This window comes from Ranitomeya variabilis, chromosome 6 (assembly GCF_051348905.1).
Source record: "Ranitomeya variabilis isolate aRanVar5 chromosome 6, aRanVar5.hap1, whole genome shotgun sequence".
NCBI classification, from domain to species: Eukaryota; Metazoa; Chordata; class Amphibia; order Anura; family Dendrobatidae; genus Ranitomeya; species Ranitomeya variabilis.
Genome location: NC_135237.1, coordinates 63,695,514 through 63,720,229, shown reverse-complemented (window position 1 = coordinate 63,720,229; position 24,716 = coordinate 63,695,514). Strand labels below are relative to the sequence as shown.

Below are 24,716 nucleotides of genomic sequence, written 5' to 3'. Positions count from 1 at the left end.
AATAAAGATTATTATTATTATTATTATTAGTGACCAGGGCTGGGATGTCATAGTTGAGATGAATCTGTGCTGCACTTTATGCACATGCTCAGTAGTGAAGCTCCTCCTCTACAGATCAGAGCAAAGAGGCACTGGGAAGGAATGCCCGCACTCATCTCAAGAACTGCTAGAGCGAACAGGAAAAAAGATTAAGGTAAGTAAATAGTTTGATTATTGTATCATAATGATGATGAAAATCTTGATGTTACCATTTTACTACAGTAAACTTAATCACTTAAACGTGAGCCATGTATGAAGGAGTTGGGGTTTGGCTTACTGACTCAACAACCTGCTACTGACATTTGTCTAGTCTGAAACCTCAACCAGGAAACCTTGGAAAATGCAAAAGGTAAAGAAGAAGTAATAAAGGAAATCAGACACTCACTTCCCCAAGAAATCATCTTTATCAGTATCTTCATCGAATAGCTCTATCTCCAGTTCCTGGCCCGGGTGCTCATAAATTAAAGCCTGGAAATAGGAAATGGTGGATAAATTATAAAAGAATGATGCACACAAAAGTAAAAAAGTTCACTTGTGATTAAGTACTTTAAATGGGTTTTCCCACGAACAAAGCATACTTTAATTAGTAGATCTCTGAATAGTAATTAGTTCCGCAATTGGAGGGGTTTAAAAAAAAAATGTTCCTGTGCTGAGAAAATCTTATACATGTGCCCTGCTGTGTACTGTGTAATGGCCGTGTCTGACCGTACAGGAACATGGTCTGATCATACCACAGCTCCCGGGCAGGGGAGGAAGCAAGAGAGTATACAGATAGCACGGAATGGTATCACAGGTGATTGTTTTTGTGAGATAAAAGATTTCCCTGCCCATTTTTTAAGCATTGTCTGTATGATCAGACCAATTTCCTGTACAGTCAGACACAGCCATTATACAGTGGAGTACACAGCAGGGGCACATTTATAAGATTATCTCAGCACAGGGACATTTTTTTCAAACACATCCAACTATGGAAAATATTATTCAAAGATCTATTGATTAATTTTATTAAATTTAATCAACATTTTAAAGAGGTTGTCCAGTACTTTTCCATTGATGACCTATCCTTAGGATAGGTCATCAATGTCTGATAGGCCAGGGTCTGACACATGCACCTCCGCTGATCAGCTGTTATCGGTATTGGCGGCCACCGGCTGGAAGTACTCACTGCGGAGCTGGCCATCTCCTGATAGAGTACTGCACAGCCAGCTCCACCTCTCAGCCAGCTCCACCTCTCAGCCAGCTCCACCTCTCAGCCAGCTCCACCTCTCAGCCAGCTCCACCTCTCAGCCAGCTCCACCTCTCAGCCAGCCCCACCTCTCAGCCAGCTCCACCTCTCAGCCAGCTCCACCTCTCAGCCAGCTCCACCTCTCAGCCAGCCCCACCTCTCAGCCAGCCCCACCTCTCAGCCAGCTCCACCTCTCAGCCAGCCCCACCTCTCAGCCAGCTCCACCTCTCAGCCAGCTCCACCTCTCAGCCAGCTCCACCTCTCAGCCAGCTCCACCTCTCAGCCAGCTCCACCTCTCAGCCAGCCCCACCTCTCAGCCAGCTCCACCTCTCAGCCAGCTCCACCTCTCAGCCAGCTCCACCTCTCAGCCAGCCCCACCTCTCAGCCAGCCCCACCTCTCAGCCAGCTCCACCTCTCAGCCAGCCCCACCTCTCAGCCAGCTCCACCTCTCAGCCAGCTCCACCTCTCAGCCAGCTCCACCTCTCAGCCAGCTCCACCTCTCAGCCAGCTCCACCTCTCAGCCAGCTCCACCTCTCAGCCAGCTCCACCTCTCAGCCAGCTCCACCTCTCAGCCAGCTCCACTGAAGAGAGAAGTGCAAGCAAATTCTAAGCGTTTCCTTTGGTTTAATGAAATGGCTATGCAAACATGGCAATATATAGGTGCCAATACATCACAGTGTTTACGGCAGAAAAAAACACTTAGAATAGTTGCAAAAATGTTGTGGCCTTTGGCATCGCCAGTTTCAAGCAGCTGTCAAAAGGCTGGGACTGGGGAGGAGCTGGGTCGTGTCAACTTCATGGAAAGTGGTGTTTCTAATGCCAGAAGTGGAGTAACCATTCTAACGCGCCAGATTCATAAAATAGCGTGGGCCTGTTAATGAATTCAGAGCATCTTATTTCTGCACGCCCCTCATTAACACAGGAGTACTAGCACCAGTCTTAATAGGTTGGGGCCGTTGTGTCCTAGGGCACATCTTTGCACTAATTCTACACCACATACCATTCACTATGTTTAACCTGAAATCTTTGTGAAGTCAAACTCTACAATTACTAGAAGACTGGTCTTTCTAACCCGCTTTATAATGGAGTAATTTTTAATCTTAATGGGAACCTGTCGCATTGTACCAGCAGTCCGATCACTGGACAGCACAGTGCAGAGAAGGAGAAGCTGAGCAAAATAATATATAGGTTTGTCGGAAAAGACTCAGTATAACTTGTATTCTATTCATTGAACCTTGGTCCTACTAGTGATTGACTGCTATCTCTGCATGCACCATCATACAGGGAAGACTGTCCATCACTGATCAGGACCGCCCACTGGACCGTATGCATACAAACACCAGGGATTTCAATTAATAAAATGCACAGTTTACAGGAAATGTTCCCACAAAAATATCTATTTATCTGATCAGCTCCTCCTGCCAGGAGATCAGGTACCTTTCTCAACAAGACCGGTTCCCTCTAAGAACACTGTGAGCCCCTCTCCCTTTGTCCAACCGCTTAGATACTGCGGCCAATATTGACCGCGGCATCCAAGGGTTTAGATTGTGGGGATCCGTGTTCTAACCCATGTCAGCTATGTGATTTAGCCGCTGATCTCACGATACAGCAGAAGTACCCTGAAGCACACCATGACACACACAGTAGGAAGGAAGGAATTAATCCCTGCTCAAGACAGATATTTACATCATGGAATATGATGGGGTTAGTTAGCCAAGCCATAAGTACACCTAATGAAAACATTTATTCCTAGTGTGTGAGGGGGCTTATACGGCGTTTGTACATGCCCGGCAGAGACCACCACCCGCGGGTTCCTTACCTCATATACTTCATTCCACTTAGGGTTTAGATTCTCTTTGATGACTTTACTCTGGAACACCTGATTGCCAATCCTGATCACGCCGTAGGGGTCCGACTTTCCTTTCACAAGCCCTTTCATATACGTGTCCTTCCACATCAAATCGTGAGCTTCTATAAAATGAATCCTCAAAACTCCCTGTTAATCATGAATAGGATAAATCAGAAAATGTGTTGGCTAGACGGAAAAGGAGGTCCAAGGAGACCCAATTTTTAGAAATCTGCTATGTCAACAAGAATACTACATGCTAATACGAGACCCCCCATAATACCCGGGAATATAAGAACGAATTTGACTAATACTTGTCATCTCTGACAAAATTAGCAAGGCAACATCAGAATAAAAAAAAAATTTGAAAAATTTAAAAAAATTGTCAATCCCTGTAAAAAATATTAACATTCAGACCAAGACTTGGCAAGAAACAGCCAGAAGGTCACCTGAGAGGTAGCCATACATGTAAGATAGCTGTCTGCCCCCAGCTTTTCCTCATGACCCCACTATAAAGATGAAATGGCTCAGGATACACGTTTTTCAATAGGAAAGAGTTTATTTCACATTGGAACAAAGGATCAAGCATGTTTAAATCCAACATGCCTAATCCTTCTCCTTGACAACTGACATTGGTCTTTTGACCGCCATACAAAGCAGCTGGTGGGCTGATCCATCAAAAATCAGCAGGTTGTGCCAACTTTTAGTGATATGGACACCTTTGGGTTGACTAAATGAAACCATATGCAATCTCTTCAATGGAAGGACCTTATTACATTAGATTATTTACCTATACAAATCTGAAAAATGTTTCAACAATTCATTAAAGATGGTTTTTCTTTTGTTTAGAAGAAGTTTGCAAATATCCTCATCAGAGCATTAAGATTTAAAGAGAACCTGTCATCAGGATCATCCATGTAAAACTAAAGGTATGGGCAGAATGGCGCTGTCATACTGATTTAATACACGCTTTTAGTGTAAAACCTGGAGCCTAGTTTTCGTTAAATGATCATGATAAATTTCAGTATCCTCGGTGCTTTGTGGTGGGACTGTGGGCAGGGTCTTCGGCTCAGCCGCGGCCCCTCCACTTTGTTGCATTCACCATCATTCATTCATTAAAATTTTGGGCTGGCGCTCTCGCTGGTGGCGGTCAATGACGAGCCAAGATCTCATTCTGCACGTGTGTCACCTCCGGCTCCATTGTCCTGGAGACCATTAGAGGACAATCTTGGCATGTGCCGAAGCCATTTTCATGAAGACCGCCACCAGCGAGAGCACCGCCCACAGCTAAGATGGCGCCAATTTAAATGAATGCATGATTAATTCAACAGAAGCAGTGGAGGGGCCGTGGCTGAGCCCTCTGAGCTGAAGACCCTACCCACGGTCCCGCCTCAAAGTGCAGAAAAAAACAAAATTTATCATGATGATTAACAAAAACCAGGCTGCAGATTTTTACACCAAAGGTATGTAGTAAATCAGTATGACAGCGCCATTCTGCCCGTACCTTTAGTTTAAAATGGATGATCCTGATGACAGGTTCAGGGGGTCCATCAAACAGTAAGTTAGCTGTAGACCAGAGCAGCTACCAAGAGTCTGGAGGACCCAGCCTTCCCTGCAGTACACAGACCGCATTCAAAAGACATTGTGTAATGCTTTATTTCCCCTGAGGTGGCGCTACAGGGAAACTGAACGCTTACTAATGGGCTCCCTACCTGACTATAGCTGATCAGTGGGGTCTGGGTAGCAGGATCGTTTGTGATCAGCTTATCTTTAAATAAGTAAAATGACATTTTTATTTGTTTATTACTGTAGGAATGGTCATGTAAGTACTAGGACCATGTAAAAAACTCATTAATACACAATAATAAGCTTTTTCTTTTTCTACTCACCTTGGGAATAGGGAAGCGAAGCTGTGCAATCTGCAGATCACTCACAAGCGGCACAGTGATGCGATTTGGCAGAACCAAGTAGTTGGATATAATATCCAAAATTATAGTATCAGAGACTCCACTGTTCAAGAAAAAAAAATTAAATAACCACTTTTCAGTACAAGAAAAAAAAAATACCATGTATTACCATTATAATTATAGGATGTGAAACACATCACCTAGTCTTTGTATCGCCGATCCCTACAGGGATTTTTTATTATGCAGTTTTTTACTGTACCTAGGTCATCCAAATTAGCCTATGTTACAGGAGAAATGGCCCAAGGTGGCTACAATGGTCACTGTCCGATATGATCTCCGTCTGCTAAGAACTATCAGCTCTGCCATGCAACGGCTGTGTAGAATACATTCACAGAGCAATGGTTTATAATATAAAAAAATAAAAATATTATATATATATATATATATATATATATATATATATATATATATACACACACACACACATATATACACACACACATATATATACATACACACTATATAATCGTCTAATTCTGTCTGTCTGTAATGGAAATCCCGGGTCGCTGATTGGTCGCGCCAGCCGCCCACGACCAATCAGCGACAGGCGCAGTCCGGCCGTAGTTCAGTCACGTTTACTGAACAAGTTCTGTCAATCACGGTGCGACATAGTTCACTCAAGTTTACTGAACATGTTCTGTCAGTCAGAATATTCTAGAATACCCAATGAGCTAGAATCGGGCCACCATCTAGTATATATATATATATATATATTTATTTTTAATGTGGAGAAGACAATATCAGTATTACGATTACTATTATTTTGTGGGTATGTACAGCAAACATTCTTTCACTAGGAGTCAGTTCAATGTATGGAAAGACAGTGTTTTCATGCTTTGGTTCCTTTACATTGATCTTTCCAAACTTCCGTGTGTACAGAATATTATAATTGGGTAATTAGAACTTTAATTTAACCCCATTTATAATCCATATGTGCATTATAATCCCATGTATATTCTAAATCCATAGTGACAGTGAAAGGGAGTCTGACACATCCAAATTGCTAACTTAACCACTTAGGCTAGTTTCACACTAGCATTTTGCTGAGCTGCGGACTTCCTCTGTGAAGCCCCGCCCACGGCCACACCTCCGCCGCTCAGCTCCGCCTACATCCGCATGTGGCCTGCGTACCTATACTATGTGAGTGCGGCTGCAGACAGCAGCAATGACACTATGTCAGCACGGCTGAAGCATCCATGCAGAGCGGCTAATTGAGTTCAGATGATTTTCAGCGCTGTCAAATGAAATATTACATACCATAGCTCAATATGTTAATGGAGGGGAGAGTGGTGCCCTGCATCCTCGGCCACACCAAGGGTGCACTGAGCCACCTCATTTGCACACAAAATAGTTTTCTTTTCTGGCAACTAAACCACTAAAAAGTTATATTAAAGCTGGGACTTTATAGGGGCTATGTCCCCTTACATACTTGTATAAGTCATTTAGTTAGTGTTTTGATCATAGAAATGACTTTCTGTACTTACTTCAGACCAGGAATATCCAACATATTTGTAAGTCCTGTCCAGTTAATATCTAGGAGCTAAAAAAGAAAAAAAAAGCCATAAAAATGACAAAGTGACCACAAACCCGACATCTCCGTCTTGTGCCTCTGTGAATGGCGAGGTGGCAGGGCATGTGCGACTCTCCCCATTCACTTCTATGGGACTTCCAGAAACAGCTGAGCGTGCTAGAAGCCAACGAAGAAAGCTGCACCTCGCACAGCCGCCTCGGCAAGTCCTTACTGCAGGGCAAGTCACAAGGAGCAGAGAGGTCGCGAAGCTCGACATTCCCCTGTTACTGCAGCACATTTCCAGCATTCAGGAGGGGGCTCAGTCTGCAGAGGAGCACACGGTGTGGGTCATAATTGGGGGCTATTTTACATTTTGTATTGGTCCCCCAAATGATGACTTGGAAGCCGGCCATGGCAATGACAATAATATACTGATGGCAAGCTCCATTTTTGAATTTTTTGTTACAGTTTCTGCTGAATGACAAATTATTGTGTTTTAGCTTTAAAAAACAGAATTCTCAAACTTGGGGAAGAAAAAAAAAAGTATTACTAGGACTTTATAAAAGTCACATTTTTACCGTTATGATTTTTTATTTCCCTGCACTGCTGACTAATAGGAGGAAATGCCAAACCACTGTGTCAACGGCCAAATTTCAGAAGGTCTGGAAAGATACTGTCAGTTTTGTAAAAATGGTCTGATACATTAATTTAGGCTTTGGAAGCCTGAGGTTTCAGGCAGAGCACACAGAGTTGTAGTCCAACAATAGGTTACAGATACATCAACCCTCCATACTGCCAGCTGTCAGTGCCACCAATGTCTGTATCATCATATGTAACTGCAACCTATTGTACAATCAGTACTGTCAATGTCAGACTGTGTTGGGGGGCACCCACCCGACAAAGGGGATGGTGTCACCCGGTCTTCAATTTATTCATTAATTTTAGGAATAATAACAGGATGGCACAGCCATAGGAAAGATGTCCCAGAGTGGTTACTGTTCAGGACATGCAGAGTTCTAGGAAAGATGTCCCAGAGTGGTTACTGTTCAGGACATGCAGAGTTCTAGGAAAGATGTCCCAGAGTGGTTACTGTTCAGGACATGCAGAGTTCTAGGAAAGATGTCCCAGAGTGGTTACTGTTCAGGACATGCAGAGTTCTAGGAAAGATGTCCCAGAGTGGTTACTTTTCAGGACATGCAGAGTTGTAGGAAACATTATTTTCCTCTGAGCACCACCTCCATGATAAAGACTTAAAAAAGTAACACTACATATAAACAAGGGCCCATATCTCTGGCGGATTTACACAGAAAAAAAACTGAATATTCAGAGAAGTGGCGGGAATAAAATAAAATAGAAAAATGGCCCTTTTTGACCAGGTGATGTATTAAGTCACAATGAAAATGATTCCCTCTCATGGTGTTCTCCAACACTCCAGCAACGTTAATCTCATTTTACAAACCATAAAAGAAGAACAAAAAAAAGCCATGAAAAACGCATCAGTGTCATTGCCGTTAACCAAAGGGTTATGTGCTGTATGGAGGGTTATTTCTGTACATGATTTCCTACACAAGGCTGTTTGTGGACAAGCAGGCACACTGCCTAGAAACCATCAAGTCATGAGAGATCTGCGGTCAGCGGCAGAAGAGATATGACTACGACTCGTGTCACTCACAGGACCGGCGTGCGATGGGGTAATAGCCACAGAGATATGTAAAGGCGGTTGAAGAGTGCGGCATCATTCATCACATCCGTGAAGACACTCTGAAAACACGGTTACAACTGGCCTGCCTGGCACCCATTCAAACACTTTCTTTTATGACCCTCTTCATACTTCTGTCCTTGTGCGTATTACCTTGTGCAAACCGTGAAGCCGTAACCTACAGCCGCCAGCCTCTCGCTCCAGCTTTATACGGACTATTAGAAAATTAAAGCAGTGATCTGATTGGATAGATATGAGCACCCCCTCTATCCAGCCCCCTTTACTCTGCGCTCACTTTCATATGAGGGTGATAATATAAGGCAAGCAACGCTTAGAAGATCGGCAAACAAGTGCTTGTAAAAATGCTCATTGTCGACTATCAAACTGTTTAAACAGACTGGAAACCCCCTGAAGATCCAGCGAAACGCTCACTAGTCGAGTGCAAAGATTTTTAATTCTGCGCAAAAAATAATAATCCTGTATAAAACAGGTGATTTGCTGCTGACAACATGATAATCCGTGCACACAGAACTATCGGGTTTTTTTTTGCGTACGTAGAGTGTTCGTCGGACCTTTCTAAATAGGGCAGTAAACACCCACCGATTGGCTTTATGTAGCCGATCAGTGGACGTTTAATGGCCACGGACAGCTGGGATTAATGCATCTTCGGGCTACAGTCACACACCGGTGTTGCAGTCAGAGTATGGACCAGGATGCACGGCCGGCAGAAGCTCTTCTAACCCAAACTTGACAACCTCACATATGCCCATGAAGCGGTTCAGTTTGGGTCAGGAGACCCGTGGCCGGTACGTGTATCGTGGTCCGTACTTGGACCGCACACCTACAGATGTGTAAATCAGTCCATATTTTGAAAATCTTGTTCCCGTAAAATAAAACCAAAGGGATGCTAACTTTTGTGTATCATCATCTGACTGACAGCATCGTCTTTCAGCCCCCATTATCTGACTGTAACCTCAAGGCTATCTTATTACATGGATTTTCCCCGAGATGGTCATCAACCACCACGATCAGAAGGGTCACACGTTCCCGGTTCCTCCTCAGTGCATGGCCGCAGGAAAGCCTGTGTGTTGTCAGCCCATTCAGAGCCTACAGGACTGATGCAGCGCGCACGATAGCAGTCAGCTGGATCACACCACCATCTTTTTGGTCCAAGTTTTGCCCATGAAAGAAAAAAGTGACATGACACGGACAGCACTAGGACCAATGTTATTCACTTGAGCTGCTCAGATGTGCGTTGGTTTATCATTGACAGAGTCAGTGCAAAAATGCATTTTGTAAAATCGCAGCGTGCACAATAAAAGTCTATGGGTGCGCAAAAAAAATACGGATCAACTGTATCGAATGTGATTTTTATACACACATTGCAGTGCTCATGGAAAACTAATTGCTAGTGCTAATTACCACTAATGTAAATGGATGCCATAAGGATTGCATTTTTGATCACTATATGGATGAAAATGGGATGATTTTTTTTTATTTAATATTGGAGCGATTAGCAGGACGTCCTTCCCTTTGGTAGAAGCTCACACTCCTCTCCATACAAAGACATCTCTTCCCCGAGAAATTAAGCATTTAATCTATGGCAGATGACTACAACCTTCTCTCCGACTCCAGAAGGTCAGGCAGCGCGGTGCCAAGTGAATCTTAGCCTGTGCTACAAACATTTCCAGCCCAGCAGTCACAGGGCCGGCTCAGGCGCACTTGATAAGAATGTACATTATTATTAATTTAGACAACACGGCCTTATAAGGGGAGAGAAGAAGTCCTACAACCACTCCGGGGACAACAAGGCGATCTTCTGCCAATTCTCCTGGCCTGGAAAATGTGAGAGGGACAAAAATCCCGCCTTAGTGATGGAGCCAGAGAATTCCAGTGTCCTGAGAGTAACGCGCGCTCCTTCCCTTCATTATACAGCACCGGCTCCGACTCATCCTGCTCCACACAAGCGGGATTTCATTCCATATATACACTAATAAAAGAGACCGGAATATACGTGAGAAAATGCAGAACTTGTCTACAGGAGGTATAGAAAAATGCAGAATCCATCTGTGGTTATGCTGAAAATCCCGCGTCACTAACATCTGCAAAGACTATTAGGTATAACGGGACACGGGGCCGACATGGGGAAAAATCAGCACTACTTAGATCTTATGTATTGAAATCCCTGCTTGCTCTACGCTGAGGAGTCCAGTGGGCGGTTCAGTGATTGACAGGTCTCCAGCTAACAAGAGTGGGGAAAGAACAGGGTTTAGAATATATATATCTATATCTATATATATATCTATATATATCTATATATATCTATATATATCTATATCTATACCTCTATTCTATTAAACATCACTTTTTTCTAAAAGTCTGCTGTGCTGTTTCGTGTGTGTGTGTGTGTGTGTGTGTGTATATGTATGTATGTATGTATGTATGTATGTATGTATGTATGTATGTATGTATGTATGTATGTATGTGTGTGTATATATATATATATATATATATATATATATATATATATATATATATATATACATATACGTGTATGTGTATGTATGTATGTATGTATATATATATATCTCCTTGTTAGATTGCTTGTACTTATACTGTAATACCCAAATATTTTCAGTATATAGTACTAATTACTGCCTCTTATAAAGCCCAGACAGTGGATGGCCTTCACAGGAGTAGCAACATGGCAGGAACAGGGGTCCTTAGGAGGTAGGAATGGACGCCCAGACAGGATCATGTGTAGCTATTTAGCTGCAGAGTAGTGATGAGCGAGTGTACTTGAAGCTCGGGTTTTTTTTCATCTCGGGTTTTCCTGAGCACGCTCGGGTGTCCTCCGAGTATTTGATAGTGTTCGGAGATTTAGTTTTCATCGCCGTAGCTGAAAGATTTACAGCTACTAGACAGCCTGAGTACATGTGGGGGTTGCCTGGTTGCTAGGGTATCCCCACATGTACTCAGGCTGGCTAGTAGCCGTAAATCATCCAGCTGAGGCAAGGAAAACTAAATCTCCGAGCACTAACAAATACTCGGAGGACACCTGAGCAACGAGTACACTCGCTCATCACTACTGCAGAGATTTAACTTCTTCACCCCCCCACCCCCCCACAGGCCATTTTCTGTTTTTTTTCCTCCCCTTCTTCCCAGAACCATAACTTTCTTATTTTTCCATCAATATGGCCAAGTGAGGGCTTGTTTTTTTGCGGGACGAGTTTCACTTTTGAACGACAACCGATTTTACCATATAATGTACCAGAAAATGGGGGGAAAAAATCCCAGCGTGGTGAAATTGCAAAAAAAAGTACAATTCCACACTTTTTTTTAAATTTCTTTTACTATGTTCACTAAATGCTAAAACTGACCTGCCATTATGATTCTCCGGGTCATTACAAGTTCACAGATACCAAACATGTATAGATTCTTTTTTAAATTGGTGGAAAACAAATCCAAAGTTTGCTAGAAAAATAAAAAATTTTTCCAAGACCCGCACGGTCTGCATTTTTCGGGATCTGGGACTGGGTAAGGGCTTATTTTTTGTGCGCCAACATGATGTTTTCATTCATATCATTTTGAGGTAGATACAATGTTTTGATTGTCTTTTATTGCAATGTTGCAGCAACCAAAAAAAATTAATTCTGGCGTTAATTAATCCAATCAATTAAAAAAATGATTTTTATATCTTGATAGATAAGGCAAATCTGAACGCGGCGATACGATATTTGAACTTTTAAATACATTTTTTTCCACACTTTTTACTGCTTTAAATAGTCTCCATAGGAGACCTGAAGCTGCAGTGTTCTGATCACTTCTGCTACACACAGCAGGGCTTCAGTCCTCCTGTGTGTAGCACAATTGCTTGTCTAGTATGAATGCTGGCCACAGGGCGGAGCTCATAGCATATCAGTTATGACAACCACAAGGGTTCCCTGTAGATTCCGGGTTGTCATGCCAGCCCATCAGCGCCTCGCGATCATGTGACAGGGAAGGCATGTGCATGTTAAACGTCGCTGTCAGAGATGGATGTTGAAATAAGTTGTCATGTGTCGGAGAAGATGCGAGATCAGCTCCGGAGCAAGCATCAAAGGGGGAGACATGACATGTGCCGTGTATATATATGGCACATGTCATGAAGGGGTTAAAGGCAGCCAGACATGACATGTGCCATATATATGGCACATGTCATGAAGTAGTTAAAGGCAGCCATTGGAACTAGTTGCAGGCGAGATGTTGACTGTCAGATGCCGGCTTCTGAGCCCCCTCCACACAAGCTACACCAGCTCCATAATGGATATATCAGTCATTGAGTGTTAGATGAAACCTAGAGCTCTTGTGCACCTCCCCCCATTCTGTTCAAAAAATGTTGTGCACCACGTCAGGCTTTGCAAGCAGCCCCACGTGCTCCTATGTGTTGAATTTCCTTGGCCTATATAAGGCCTCTCAAGACTCACACCTGTATGTTAATATTGTAATAATGCTTGCTAGTAACTCTTAGGCTAGGTTCACATTGCGTTAGGGCAATCCGTTTAGCGCATACGCTAGCGGATTGCGCTAACGCAATGTCCCAAAAGGGATCGCGTTTGGTGATCCCGCTAGCGCAGATGCCTGATCTGCGCTAGCGAGGAACGGACCTCGGACGCTGCAAGCAGCGTTCGAGGTCCGTCCGAAAATAACGGGACATCGCTAGCGCATGCCAAAAATGGCATGCGTCAGCGATGCGTTAGCGACCCGTTAGAACATTGCGGTCAATGGGTGCGCTAACGGACCCGTTACATAGCGTTAATTGCGACAATTGCGCCATGTAACGGAGTCCGCTAGCGGACACCCATTAACGCAATGTGAACCTAGCCTTAGTTTGTCTGTGCACAGTTCCAGTCCATAAGCTCCAGGCAGTCTCCTGTTTGCCTGTGATTTCCAGTCCTTAAACTACTTCTCTGTGGCTTCCAGTAACCCTGCTTCCTGCCAGTGGTCTCCAGGACCCCTTTAAAACTTTATCTCCTCTATGTTTCCTGTCCGCTTGTGGCTTCTAGAACCCCTTTAAGACTGGTTCCTTCTATGTCTCAAGGAAGTTACCGGTCTGCCTGCGGCTTCCAGGATCACTTTAAGGCTTTGCTTGCCTCCAGTAACTACTATCTGTTTCCAGAGTGCAATACCCGCCTGCTACACCGACACGCGTGGCCCTCGTACCAACCCGGACCTTGGGCTTAGAGGATGTACCTCACCTAGTGTGCGCGCTTTATGTTACAAGAGCATCGAATGTCAACTACGAGAAAGGTTCCCAACTGTGTCTGTGCTCTACAACAGCTACTTAATCAATAACAAAATCAATATAATTAGAAATTTAAGAACATGCAGCATTGTGAGCACGCTACACCATTACCATAAATGTACTACTTTCCATTTCCAATTTTGATCTGTCTGCAGCTTGAGACATACATTAATTACATAGTTCTCCAGCACTACAAACTTTCTCTGGTGGCTGGTCATATGGATTTTTCATGTCGGAGAGGAGTGTAACGTAGTGCTGGATCAGGAACACGTAGGTATTATATTAATGGCATTCTAGAAGGGAGCATGTAGGGCGCAGAGATGGCCACGATGAGTGCTGCTACAGCAATAGTGAAGCTACAACGGAGAGCACGGCAAGTCACAGTGCAAAGAGAAGGGAACCGTTATTCCCTCGATCCTCACAATACTTGTAAGTGAAGCCAGCACACATCAGATATTTAGGACCTATACTTCTGAAATGCCAGAAATCTCTCAGATAGAAATAACCCTTTCAGACTGAAATGTGGTCCCTTGGATTGGACAACGTGGTCCTCAGTCCAAAAAAGTTGTTGCATCAAGGATTTAGAGCAAATGTATCTTTCTTAGGCCTCATTCAAATGTACATTTTGTTTTCCACATATAGGGGAACACTTGAACATTTGTCATGAGTGTGCTGGATCCGATTTACATCTATTTTGGGTTCCTGTATCAGTTTTTACCATCAGGGTTTCATCAGTTTTTCTCATATGCAAAAAAATAAAATGATTACGATTTCCAAGCTTCTCCCACCTATTAAATAGTAATAAGCATTTGGAGGAAACACAGATGGCATACGAGCGCTATCTTTTTTTTTTCCAAAGATACATTCATTTGAATGGGTTAGTTTGATCACGGACTCGGATGAGAGACTTTCTTTTTTTTTCCCTCAGACACTTGGTCCCCAGAAAAACCCACTGACGTAAAGTTAAAACATGGATGTCAAAATATTGCCGTGTTGTTCGCTTTCAAAGCCTTGGAGATAATTCTTCATAAACCTGAGCATTTAGGCAATGTTATGTCAGTGTTCCCATATGTGTCAATCAGCCTCCACAATGTAGGTAATGAAAGGCAATGACTATAGATGGGCGAACCTGAACGGTAATGTTGGGGGTCCATGTTGGACACCTAGTGCTTATGCACCAACTCCAAACACTGACTTCTCCAGGAAGTCTGTTTAACTGTTTGGGTTCGGCAGCCCAAACAAAGCTTGTTAAAATTCTGGCCCCATCACAGCCATGTCAAGTATTGGCATGGCTATGATTGGACGGCGGCGCACTGTGTAAAAAAATTATTAAAATAACTAAAAATACGAGGGGTCTCCTCTACTCATGATAACCAGCACAGGTAGAGCTGACCGTTGTGGGCTGCAGCCCTAAACTTTCTCTTGGCTGGTTATCAAAAATAGAGGGGTACCCAAGCCGTTTTTTTTTTTTACAATATTTATTTTAAAAAATATCCGGCATGGGGTCTCTTTTGCTTTTGATAACCAGACAAGCTAAAGCAGACAGTTGAGGGATGATATTATCAGACTGGCAAGGGGCCATGGATATTGGCCCAGCCTAAAAATAGCAGTCCGCAGCTGCCCCAGAAAAGGAGCATTTATTATATGCATCAATTCTGGCGCTTTGCCCTGCTTTTCACACTTGCCCTGGTCCAGTGGCAAAGAGGGCAATAGTTTTGGCATTGATGTCAGCTATTTAATGTCAGCTGACATATAGCTCAGGGGTCAGTAATGGAGAGAAGCGTTTATAAGACACCCTCATTACTAACCTTGTAAAATGAGCTGATATCAATAGCTGGAACCTTTAAGGATATTGGCCCCTTCCCAGAATAATAACGCCAATCCCCACCCTGTCTGCTTTCCCTCAACTGATTATTAAAATAGTGGGGACACTACGTCATTTTTTAAATTTATTTATTAACAAGTACAGTAAAATGCACAACCAAGGAAGTTTTAGTTCCTCCTTCAGGTGTTCCAGCAGCTGGAAACTCCAGTAACCTTAAAGTTTCTCTTAAGGTTTCCAGGCTTTTAAGGTTACCCTAGTTCACAGCCACCGAGTTTCGCGATATCTGTAGTGCCTGACTCGCGATCATTCATCAATCCGGCACTGGCACTGTTCAGCAAGATAACCAACTGCTATTAACTCAGGTGACCTTACAGTTAGGTTCTCTCTGTTCACAGAGGTGCTGCCCTTGTGAAAACCAGGCTCTGTGAACTGAGATAACCTTACTGACGTCACCTCAATTCCCAGCAGCGGGGTTTCGCAGAGCATAGCGCTACACCCGGAAGTTGCTGCAGCTCCAGTGAATGGAACCGCGTTCTTTGAACATAGCACCATACACTGGATATAGCAGAGTTGGGTTTCGTCGTGGGACCTCATTTTTGTAGATTATCTACAGACAGAGGGGATTTGTTGGGTAGTATTTTGTTCAATTAAAAGAACTTTATTCTGTGTGTTTTTCTTATTTTTGACTATAACTAAGGGGTTAGTAATGGGGTGTCAGATTGACACCTCTCCATTGCTAACCCCTGGGCTTGATGTCAACTATCATTATAAAGCTGACATCAACCCCAAAATATTACCCCACTTGCCAATGTACCAAGGCAATTGGGAAAACACAAGGCTAAGCCATTTCTGGGGTGGCTGAGGGCTGATGTTATTAGTCTGGGAGAGATCAATAGTTCTGCGCTCTGCTTTGCCTGTACATCCATTCATCAATTGTGAAATAAGGCAGTGCTAACACAAGCAGGGCTGAGCGGTGTTTGATACCTGCTGCTGTTAATGCATATGACTGAGTATTATCTTCTGTGATATGCAGGAGCAATGGAACTACAGGAAGGCAGATCTAACGGCAACTAGAGGGCTTTTACATTTATGCCTTGGACCGGCTCCAATATCCTTTAATTATGCAGTATAATACACTATTAATGTTGCACTTCTCCCATCTTGCTGCACATATACTCGTTGCAGTGATTATCTGTCGGTCTCGGTCCAATTTGTTAATGGCTATTATTTGAATAGTTTATTAATAAATATATCTTTTTATATTGATATGTGACCTGCACATTGTATTAATCAGTGTACTCACTTTAGGCACATTTGGCCATCATTACCGGTCCATTATATTCTACTGGGTTTTGTCTGACCCAGTACCTTTACTAAAAGAAATCCATATTTTCAATTTTGGCTGAAAACTCAGGTACATATTAGATTGAGCAATTCCTCAGAAGAAGCGGTCGCCTTTTGATTATTACAGAATGATCTTGAAGTATTCCTTCGTCCTTCTTGACACCAGAGTTCATATTTATCAAAGGTGGAGCAACCAGTTTTTTTTGCGGGCCAGTAAATTTTTCACATGGGTGTTCTTGGCTTTGAACAACTTGTCCCTTACACAAATGCAGACGATTGTGCCGTGTGATTACATGTTACATTTGCTTGCAAATCAGAAACCACTCATTGCGATAATGGAAGACATATTGTGGAGGGAGGGGAGCACAGAGACTTCTAATCTCCGCTGCTTGTACTTCAGACTTCTCTTGGCTTCATTTTCTTTACAAAATGAAGCTTCTTCCCGGCTACAAGTTTGTGGTTTTGTGTAATCCCATCTGTTCTTAATTTTTGTCCAACAGTTTTTGCAACTTTTTAAAGAAAAAAGTCGCAAGATCTGCTTAAAAGTTTCAAAACGTATGCAAAAGGTGTATATAAAACATTCCAAGGGGAAGACTACACTTGTGTGCAAATGGGCGAAATGACTGCACTCGTGGGCAAAAATCTTGCAACATTTTTATTTTTGTTGAGGAATCAGTCAAAAAAAAAATAAATCTGGAGCCTTACACCCCTTAGGGCTTGTTCACCCGATCCTTTTTTTCCTGCGGATTTTTCAGGTCCTGTTTTGGAAAACCCGCAGTGCAAATCCGCGGTGGTTTTCCACTGCGGTTTTTTGTCCTGTTTCTACTGCGGATTCCACGGCTGTTTTCCAACTGCAGTTTCCTATTGGTGCAGGTGGAAAACAGTTGCGGAATCCGCAGCAAGAATTGACATGGTACTTCTTTTTTTCCGCAGAAAATCAGCGCGGATTTTCCAGCGGAAAAAAGGAACGTCGGAACAGCGGATTTTGTTTTCCATAGGGTTACATTGTACTGTACCCTAGAAACAAAACCTCAGATACAGAAACCATAACTATATAGAAAATAGTCCTGTCTGGATCATCCAGGACTCATCGGGATGGTACCCTGAGATACTTCAAATTAAATCAGAACCAAAAAACACGAAGTATATAACTCATAAAAGTTAAAAAAGTATATATGTTTATTAATAAGTATACAGAAAAAACAAACAAAACAAAAATAATTACAATCCAGAAAAATAAGCAATAATTACCGCAGAGTCATATGAGTATTGAGAACTGGGTGCACCAGAACCAGTGTTGCACCATGGACAAAGAGGGGAATCTATAATTTAAAGTGCCAGTGCTTACTATACCACAGTAATAGGTATAATTATAAGATAGGACGGGATATACCCTATGGTCCAGTGACCGTCATCCTAACAATATAAGAGCTAATCTCATGTTGTCCTCTTACCCTTTTCCTTGTCCATGTGTGTCAACACGCGTCCCTACGCGCGTTTCGCCCACAGCTTCGTCGGGGGGCTCTTTGTCCATGGTGCAACACTGGTTCTGGTGCACCCAGTTCTCAATACTCATATGACTCTGCGGTAATTATTGCTTATTTTTCTGGATTGTAATTATTTTTGTTTTGTTTGTTTTTTCTGTATACTTATTAATAAACATATATACTTTAACTTTTATGAGTTATATACTTCGTGTTTTTTGGTTCTGATTGTACTGTACCCTGCATGGAAAACGCCTGCGGATCCGCAGCTGAAAATCCGCTGCGGATCCGCAGCAAAAAAAGGATCGTGTGAACATAGCCTTACAATGATGAGCATAAAAAAGGTCAGCACAAAAGACGGCTTTAAAAAATACGCACAAATTAAAAGAATTTGACACAAAATAAAAAACAGGCTAAAAACACCTAACACTGGACGAAAAAAGTCTCAAGTGTAATACTGAATCGGGCCCAATGTATCTGCCCTTCCTCCAACATGGGGACATACACGTTAGATCTTTTAAGCACTTGTGGAAAAAATGCTGCAACGTAACAATGCTTTCCAAGATTGAAATCTTAATAGTTTATTTTTATTAATTAATAAAAAAACAAAATTAAATGAACAAAAGAGAAATCTAAATCAAAAATCAGTATTTGGTGGGACTATCCTCTGTCTCCTAGATCGAAGGATCTTTCTAGGTAAATGTGCAACACTTTAAGGAAGTCGGCAGGAGGTTGTTCCAAACATCTTGAAGAACTAACCACAGATCTTCTGTGGATGTACAGAGACCCAGCTACACTACATTGATGGACATGACTTGTTTATCTGACAGCAGGATCCACACCTATCTATGCAGTAATCTCCTACATGGAAGCACACCAATAATGCACGAGAGCAGAGAAAACACAAAATAAATCACATATAGTGAAATACACGGGTACCAGGGCATGCTGGGATATCTAGTTCAGTGATGACAAGTCAAAGGTGGAAGTAAGCATAGATTTGTACAGAAGTCTATGGACAAGACTGAACTATTGATGACCTACCCTAAGGAGATCGATGGGGGTGTCAGATAGGTGATCAATATTTCAGCCCTGGACAAACTCTTTAAATGGTTCAGAAATGCACTTTTCGTATTCAAACAAAACCAAGTGGCAGTAACGTGTGCCTGCGCTTTCACCCGAGACCTGTAGAAAAGTATGCTGTCATTTTTCCCCATCACGCCTGAAAACTGCATTTGGTGCACACGGCAGTCTAATATGTCAAGGAAATGTCCAACACTTAGACTCTGTAATTTGCCATCCACTCATTTTAAGTGAATGATTGCCCTTTAACAACAGTTTGCCAGCACTATAGGTGTAAGGACTGCCTTTCCCTTCCATTCACAGCATGCATTATTCCTGCCATTGCTGAGTAGCTTGTCTGCCGTGAACTGGACGCCCGGCTGTTACACCTGTATGCAGTATGGGGAGTAGGGGCAGGGAGGTACCGTGCCATCACCATTATATGTAATGCATCTCAGTGTCTCTCCTGAATAATTGTTCTGCCTGAAAATGCCATTTTGGATACTACTAAACACTTTGCAATTTTGTTTGTTGCGGTAATTACATTTCCCAACACGTGAGCTTATTTTTATTAAAATACATTAACCCCAAGGAGATCCCGTCTGCAGTAATTGATCTCATGCTGCTGACAATTTCCTGCATTTAGAGAATCCACATGTATATAATGTTCTTGTATTAAAAACACACGAACAAGAAATAAAAACATCCCTGCAACATATTTTACAAAATATCTGCACAATAATTGTGTTAATCCGAGTCCTGGCGTTCTACCTACAGTCCGACCATCTTAGTGGTGACTCGACAGACGCAATGGCCTGCAAAATATTCTACTCTCCCATGTCTCCACTCAACAATAACGGAAAAGGAAAAAAAAAGTACAAAAAATGAATGGATCGCACTCACCGGTTTCTTCAGGAAAAACAAAGAAAGTGCCCCGATTATTGGTATGTCTCCGAGCAAAGGCTCCAGAATCACCCTCACCGTACCGTGGAGCTAGAACAGAAAAACATATTGTTTTATACAGACTAAATATGGATATAATTTACTTTAAAATTAATTATTTGTGAAAAAGGGATCGAGCACTAGTAGACCATGGCTCAGCCATGCGTTACATATCGTCACCTATTAAAGGGGGAATATGATATTGATGACTTATGATTGGGATAGGTCATTAATATCACGCGATGCGGGTCCTTCATCACCATAGAAAATCAATGATTAGCTGCAGCCGGATATTAACTGTGAATGGGGCTACACCGTGCAGCTCTGTTCAGGTGTAGCAGCCGCTGCCAGGTACTGCAGATCAGCTCCTACTCGCTTATTCTCTGGACCTTCACTACGGGATACCGCTCGTTTCAGACTGAATGGCACAGTGCAGCTCTGTTCACGGTTTACATCAGACCGCCGCCTGAGCTGCACACAGCTGATCGGTGGGGGTGTCTGAGCGGATATTGATAAACTACAATAAAGCCCCCCCATACACCTAATATGGCGGTCGTAGAACCATTGTTTGGCCGTAGTTCGGACACAGTTACATCGGCCGTATCTCCCATATGCAGGAATGCATGTTCTGCAGAGCGATCCCGTGTTCTCTTTGGAGTTTGCTTATCTCTAGCGGATGAAAGGATAGGCAGTTGGAAACTGGACATGCCTGATCCTTATCTCCCTGACAATCATCTGTCCGGGGCCTCTATACACACCCGAGAGTCATGGCCGAACTTGTTGTACTAGTGTGTTTGGCAGGGACAACCCCATTCATTTTAAAGCATTTTTTTTTACTTCACCCCAGGAGTGGTATTCCTAATGTCTGTTCCCTGCCGGTAGTAGAATATTTACCAGGCGCAGTCTTCTGTTCTCGGTGCCGCTCCGATCATAAAATCATAGATTGTTAGAGTTAGACGGGACCTCCAGGGTCCCTCTCTGCCCAATGCAGGATCCACTAAACCATCTCGGAGCAACAAATGGTCAGCCTCTGTTTGAAGACTTCCATTGAAGGAGAACTCATCTTCTGCTAGTAGTGACCTTCCACTGTTTGGTGGGCGAGCAGGAGGTCCCTTCTCACTGTAAGTCTATGGAAGCCAGAACGAGGGTCTCATACACTTACATTGAGCGCTTGTGACCATTAGTTGTGACTTCCAGTCAGTCAGGAGCTGTTGGCACGTGATGGTGGGATGGGACCGGAGTGGTGCTGGGAAGAGCAGAAGACGGCGGCCGGTCAGTATATTACTAGGGGCAGGGAACATGTATTAGTGAACGTCTGAGTGGTGCATTAGGGGTTATCAGGTACTAATAGTACCAGCCTAATCCTGCAGCTCCGCTTCCTCTCATCTGACCCATATTGGGGACACATGGATGCCATCACGACCGTAGGACCAGAATATGCAGAGCTTGTTTAGTCTGTCATTATGGAAACATATGGCTCTGCTTGGGAGCTGGAGGCACAAAACCAGACTTGCCAAGTTGCTTGCTTTGCCCATTTAGTTGCTTTGGGAAAATAAAACCTATTATCCGCTCCTCCTACATGCCGTCAGTGGGGGGCACGGACCACCTGACCCAATGAATCACCTTCATTTCTTTAAAGATCATCCTTCAGATCAGCACCCCACTTGGGAATATGGGGTGTTAGTACAGGACCCCAAATATAGTATCCCATACCCATTTTATGGCAGTGCTGATTGCATCTATAAACTCCTTTACCTGGATACTTTTCACTCCAGCCCTGCAGAAATATCTTTTAATCTCCAAATCGATTTCTGTGTTTCCTACAAAACTGAGAAAGGAAAAGAACAAAGAACATAGAGCATAATTGAAATCCGTCCAATTTGCTTCGGCAGTGATGTAATTACAAACATGCGAAATCCATTAGTGGCTAACACGGACGATGACGTCGGATGTCAGCAGCACGGGCTGCTTATTATGATTCCGGTCAGAAAAAAAAAAAAAAGATGAAAAGGGTTCACGAATCCCCAGAGCCCCCCACAGAGGGTTAATTATAGACTTTATGTATACAGCACAAGTATAGCTGTAGGATGCATGGGAGTAGCGCTGGGTCCGGGGGCTGTTGTATAGGACTATTATATTTGGCACATCTATCCACCGCATTTATAGTCATATGGATATCGGCATTGCTGCAGTTCCATTTACTTAAAAACTGTATCTCAATACTGCAGCCTCAAACAAGAGCAAGAAGAGCTACAAGAATGATCACATTTCCATTATTTCATTGTAATTTTTTATTTTTTTATTTTTTTTTTTTTTTACATAGGTCTCCTTTAGTGGTGACTATTTAAAGGGATTTGCGCACAACCAGAGAAGCCTCACTTCATCATTTCGGAAAATAAAAACAATGGATATTAACCTCCTGCAGCGACGCCGTTCCAGTGATCGGTTCACCCCGATGCAATGCCAATATCACTGGATAGAGGCCACTGCAGGAGGTGATAGTACATTATTTTTATTTTCTATGAGGCCCTGAATTCATTAAGCTTTAAAATTAAACTTTTAAGCTTAGAAAAGAAATATTTGGGCTACACAGCAATACCCACATTTTTGGAAAATCTTACCTGATCTGGAGATCCAGTATAATCTGTCTCTTATCCACATTCTCGGTGTACACTTTGACGCCATTCACTCGTAGCGGCTGTCAGAAAAAGGAAAAACTGTCATTGTCATGACATCATGCCTTGGGGTAACAGTGTTAGGTCAGGTTCACACACTGCGTATTTGGTGCAGATTTTATGCTCAATTCCTAAACTGAAATCCAGGGGCGTCTTTTTTTTAGTTTATTTATGGGATACGTGTGTTTTTGGGGTGGAAAAATTAAAAAAAAAAAATTAAATTCCAGGACAGTGAAAATCTGTGTATTTAAAGGTCTTCAAATAAATTAATGGCAAAAACCTGTACCAAAAAAGTAAGTTTCTTCAACAGAAATTGGCATACTGTAGACTAAAAATAACATGCAGCAAAAGCCAATTTCACAACAGATTCTTATCAAAAATTGAAATTCATAAATTTGACCATCCCTCCAAATATGGTGTTTAAAATGAGATTTCAGCCTATGCAGAGCCCTTTATCTGAGCTGTGCATAGGTCCATTATCCATTTGAGCTGGTCTAGGGGTCTCCTTGTTGATCCCAATACGTCTCCACCCAGAGACCTCTTCCTTAGCTCATCTATGAACGCTCCCACCACGTACCTGAGTGCCCATGTCAATCTTGGTGAAGCAGAACGTGCTGAGATGGGCATTTGCTCCTCTGACCGCCGGCTCGATGGTCTCTCTGAATAACTTGTCTATGAACTGGCAGATAAAAGGCCACATGTGTTTGACTGTCTATAAAAGAAAAAAAAAAAACATATATATACACATATACATACACACACACATACACGGCTCTTCCTTCGAGACATTGTTTAGAATTGTGTCCCCATAGTGTCATATCACAGTGCCAAGAAATGATGTGTGACAAGCTGGAAGGGGAAGAGCAAGTTAGGAAACATTAGTTCATGGGCCTGAAATCTGGAGCCAAGAATAAATTAGGCTAGCCTAAAAATAGGTATCATCAACAGAGGGGTCTGCACTCACGTAACAGAGACAATGCCAAGTTGTGATGGGCATAAATAAGATGATGCAGACGGCTTCCAGGCTAGGCCAGTGGTGACATATCCACAGCAGAAAGGTAACAGATCGAGACCAGAGTCTCCAATCACTCCAGGAGTTAAAGGGGTTGTCCAGCCTTGGGGTTCAAATCTGTAATCCCTTTATGAGTCCTCACAGTGTGAACTGCCAGGATTCTCTTGTGCCGGAAGCGCATGTATGCGATTTGCATTTATGCAGTCACATGCCGACTAGACTTTCAGGGTCTAGCTCAATGCAAGTGAATTGATAGAGGCCGGACAAGTCTAGTCTGAATGTGGCCGGAAGTATGCAATGACAGACAGCACCTTGCACCAGAGAACCCTGACACTGAGAATTCATAAGCCTGCAGTCACTTGGTGCTCGAGCCCGCAGTCACTCCATGTCTGTACAACACCTTTAAAGAGAACCTATCAGGATTTTATAACCCAAACTGATGGCACGTGTATGTATAAAAGGGGCTCTAATGCTGGTATATCCTTACATTTCTTGTATAAATCCATAGATGTAATTGCATGCTAATGAGTTTGTTTCAAGCACAGTGGGCAGCGACTGCAATTAAATCTCTCCTGCCTCCTCGCTGCCTTTTCCCCCGCCTGCTGCCTGCCTCCTGCCTCAGACTGAAAGGTCACAAACATGAGTGACATGTCATTTAGAGACAGGAGGCAGGCGATAGGCAGGGAATACGGAGAAAGGGCAGGAGAGCAGTAAGTGCAGCGCCCGCTCACTGCACTTGCAACTCATTTACATACAATGCTAACTATGAATTTTTCTAACACAGCAAAACGGATTTCTAGAA

General features: G+C 42.9%; 1 protein-coding gene across 4 annotated transcripts in view; it reads right to left on the bottom strand.

The window, feature by feature from the left end:
* Window positions 1–24,716, bottom strand: part of ESYT2 (extended synaptotagmin 2) — a 156,993-nt gene that overhangs the window by 40,064 nt on the left and 92,213 nt on the right. For all 4 annotated transcript variants that reach the window (XM_077268568.1, XM_077268569.1, XM_077268570.1 and 1 more), the window contains exons 3-10: window positions 23,480–23,614; window positions 22,849–22,925; window positions 21,983–22,055; window positions 20,189–20,278; window positions 6,562–6,617; window positions 5,000–5,120; window positions 3,084–3,260; window positions 425–507 (exon numbers count right to left, since the gene is read on the bottom strand). In XM_077268568.1, coding sequence (XP_077124683.1) covers window positions 425–507; window positions 3,084–3,260; window positions 5,000–5,120; window positions 6,562–6,617; window positions 20,189–20,278; window positions 21,983–22,055; window positions 22,849–22,925; window positions 23,480–23,614 — 812 coding nt within the window. The remainder of the gene's footprint in view (window positions 1–424; window positions 508–3,083; window positions 3,261–4,999; window positions 5,121–6,561; window positions 6,618–20,188; window positions 20,279–21,982; window positions 22,056–22,848; window positions 22,926–23,479; window positions 23,615–24,716) is intronic.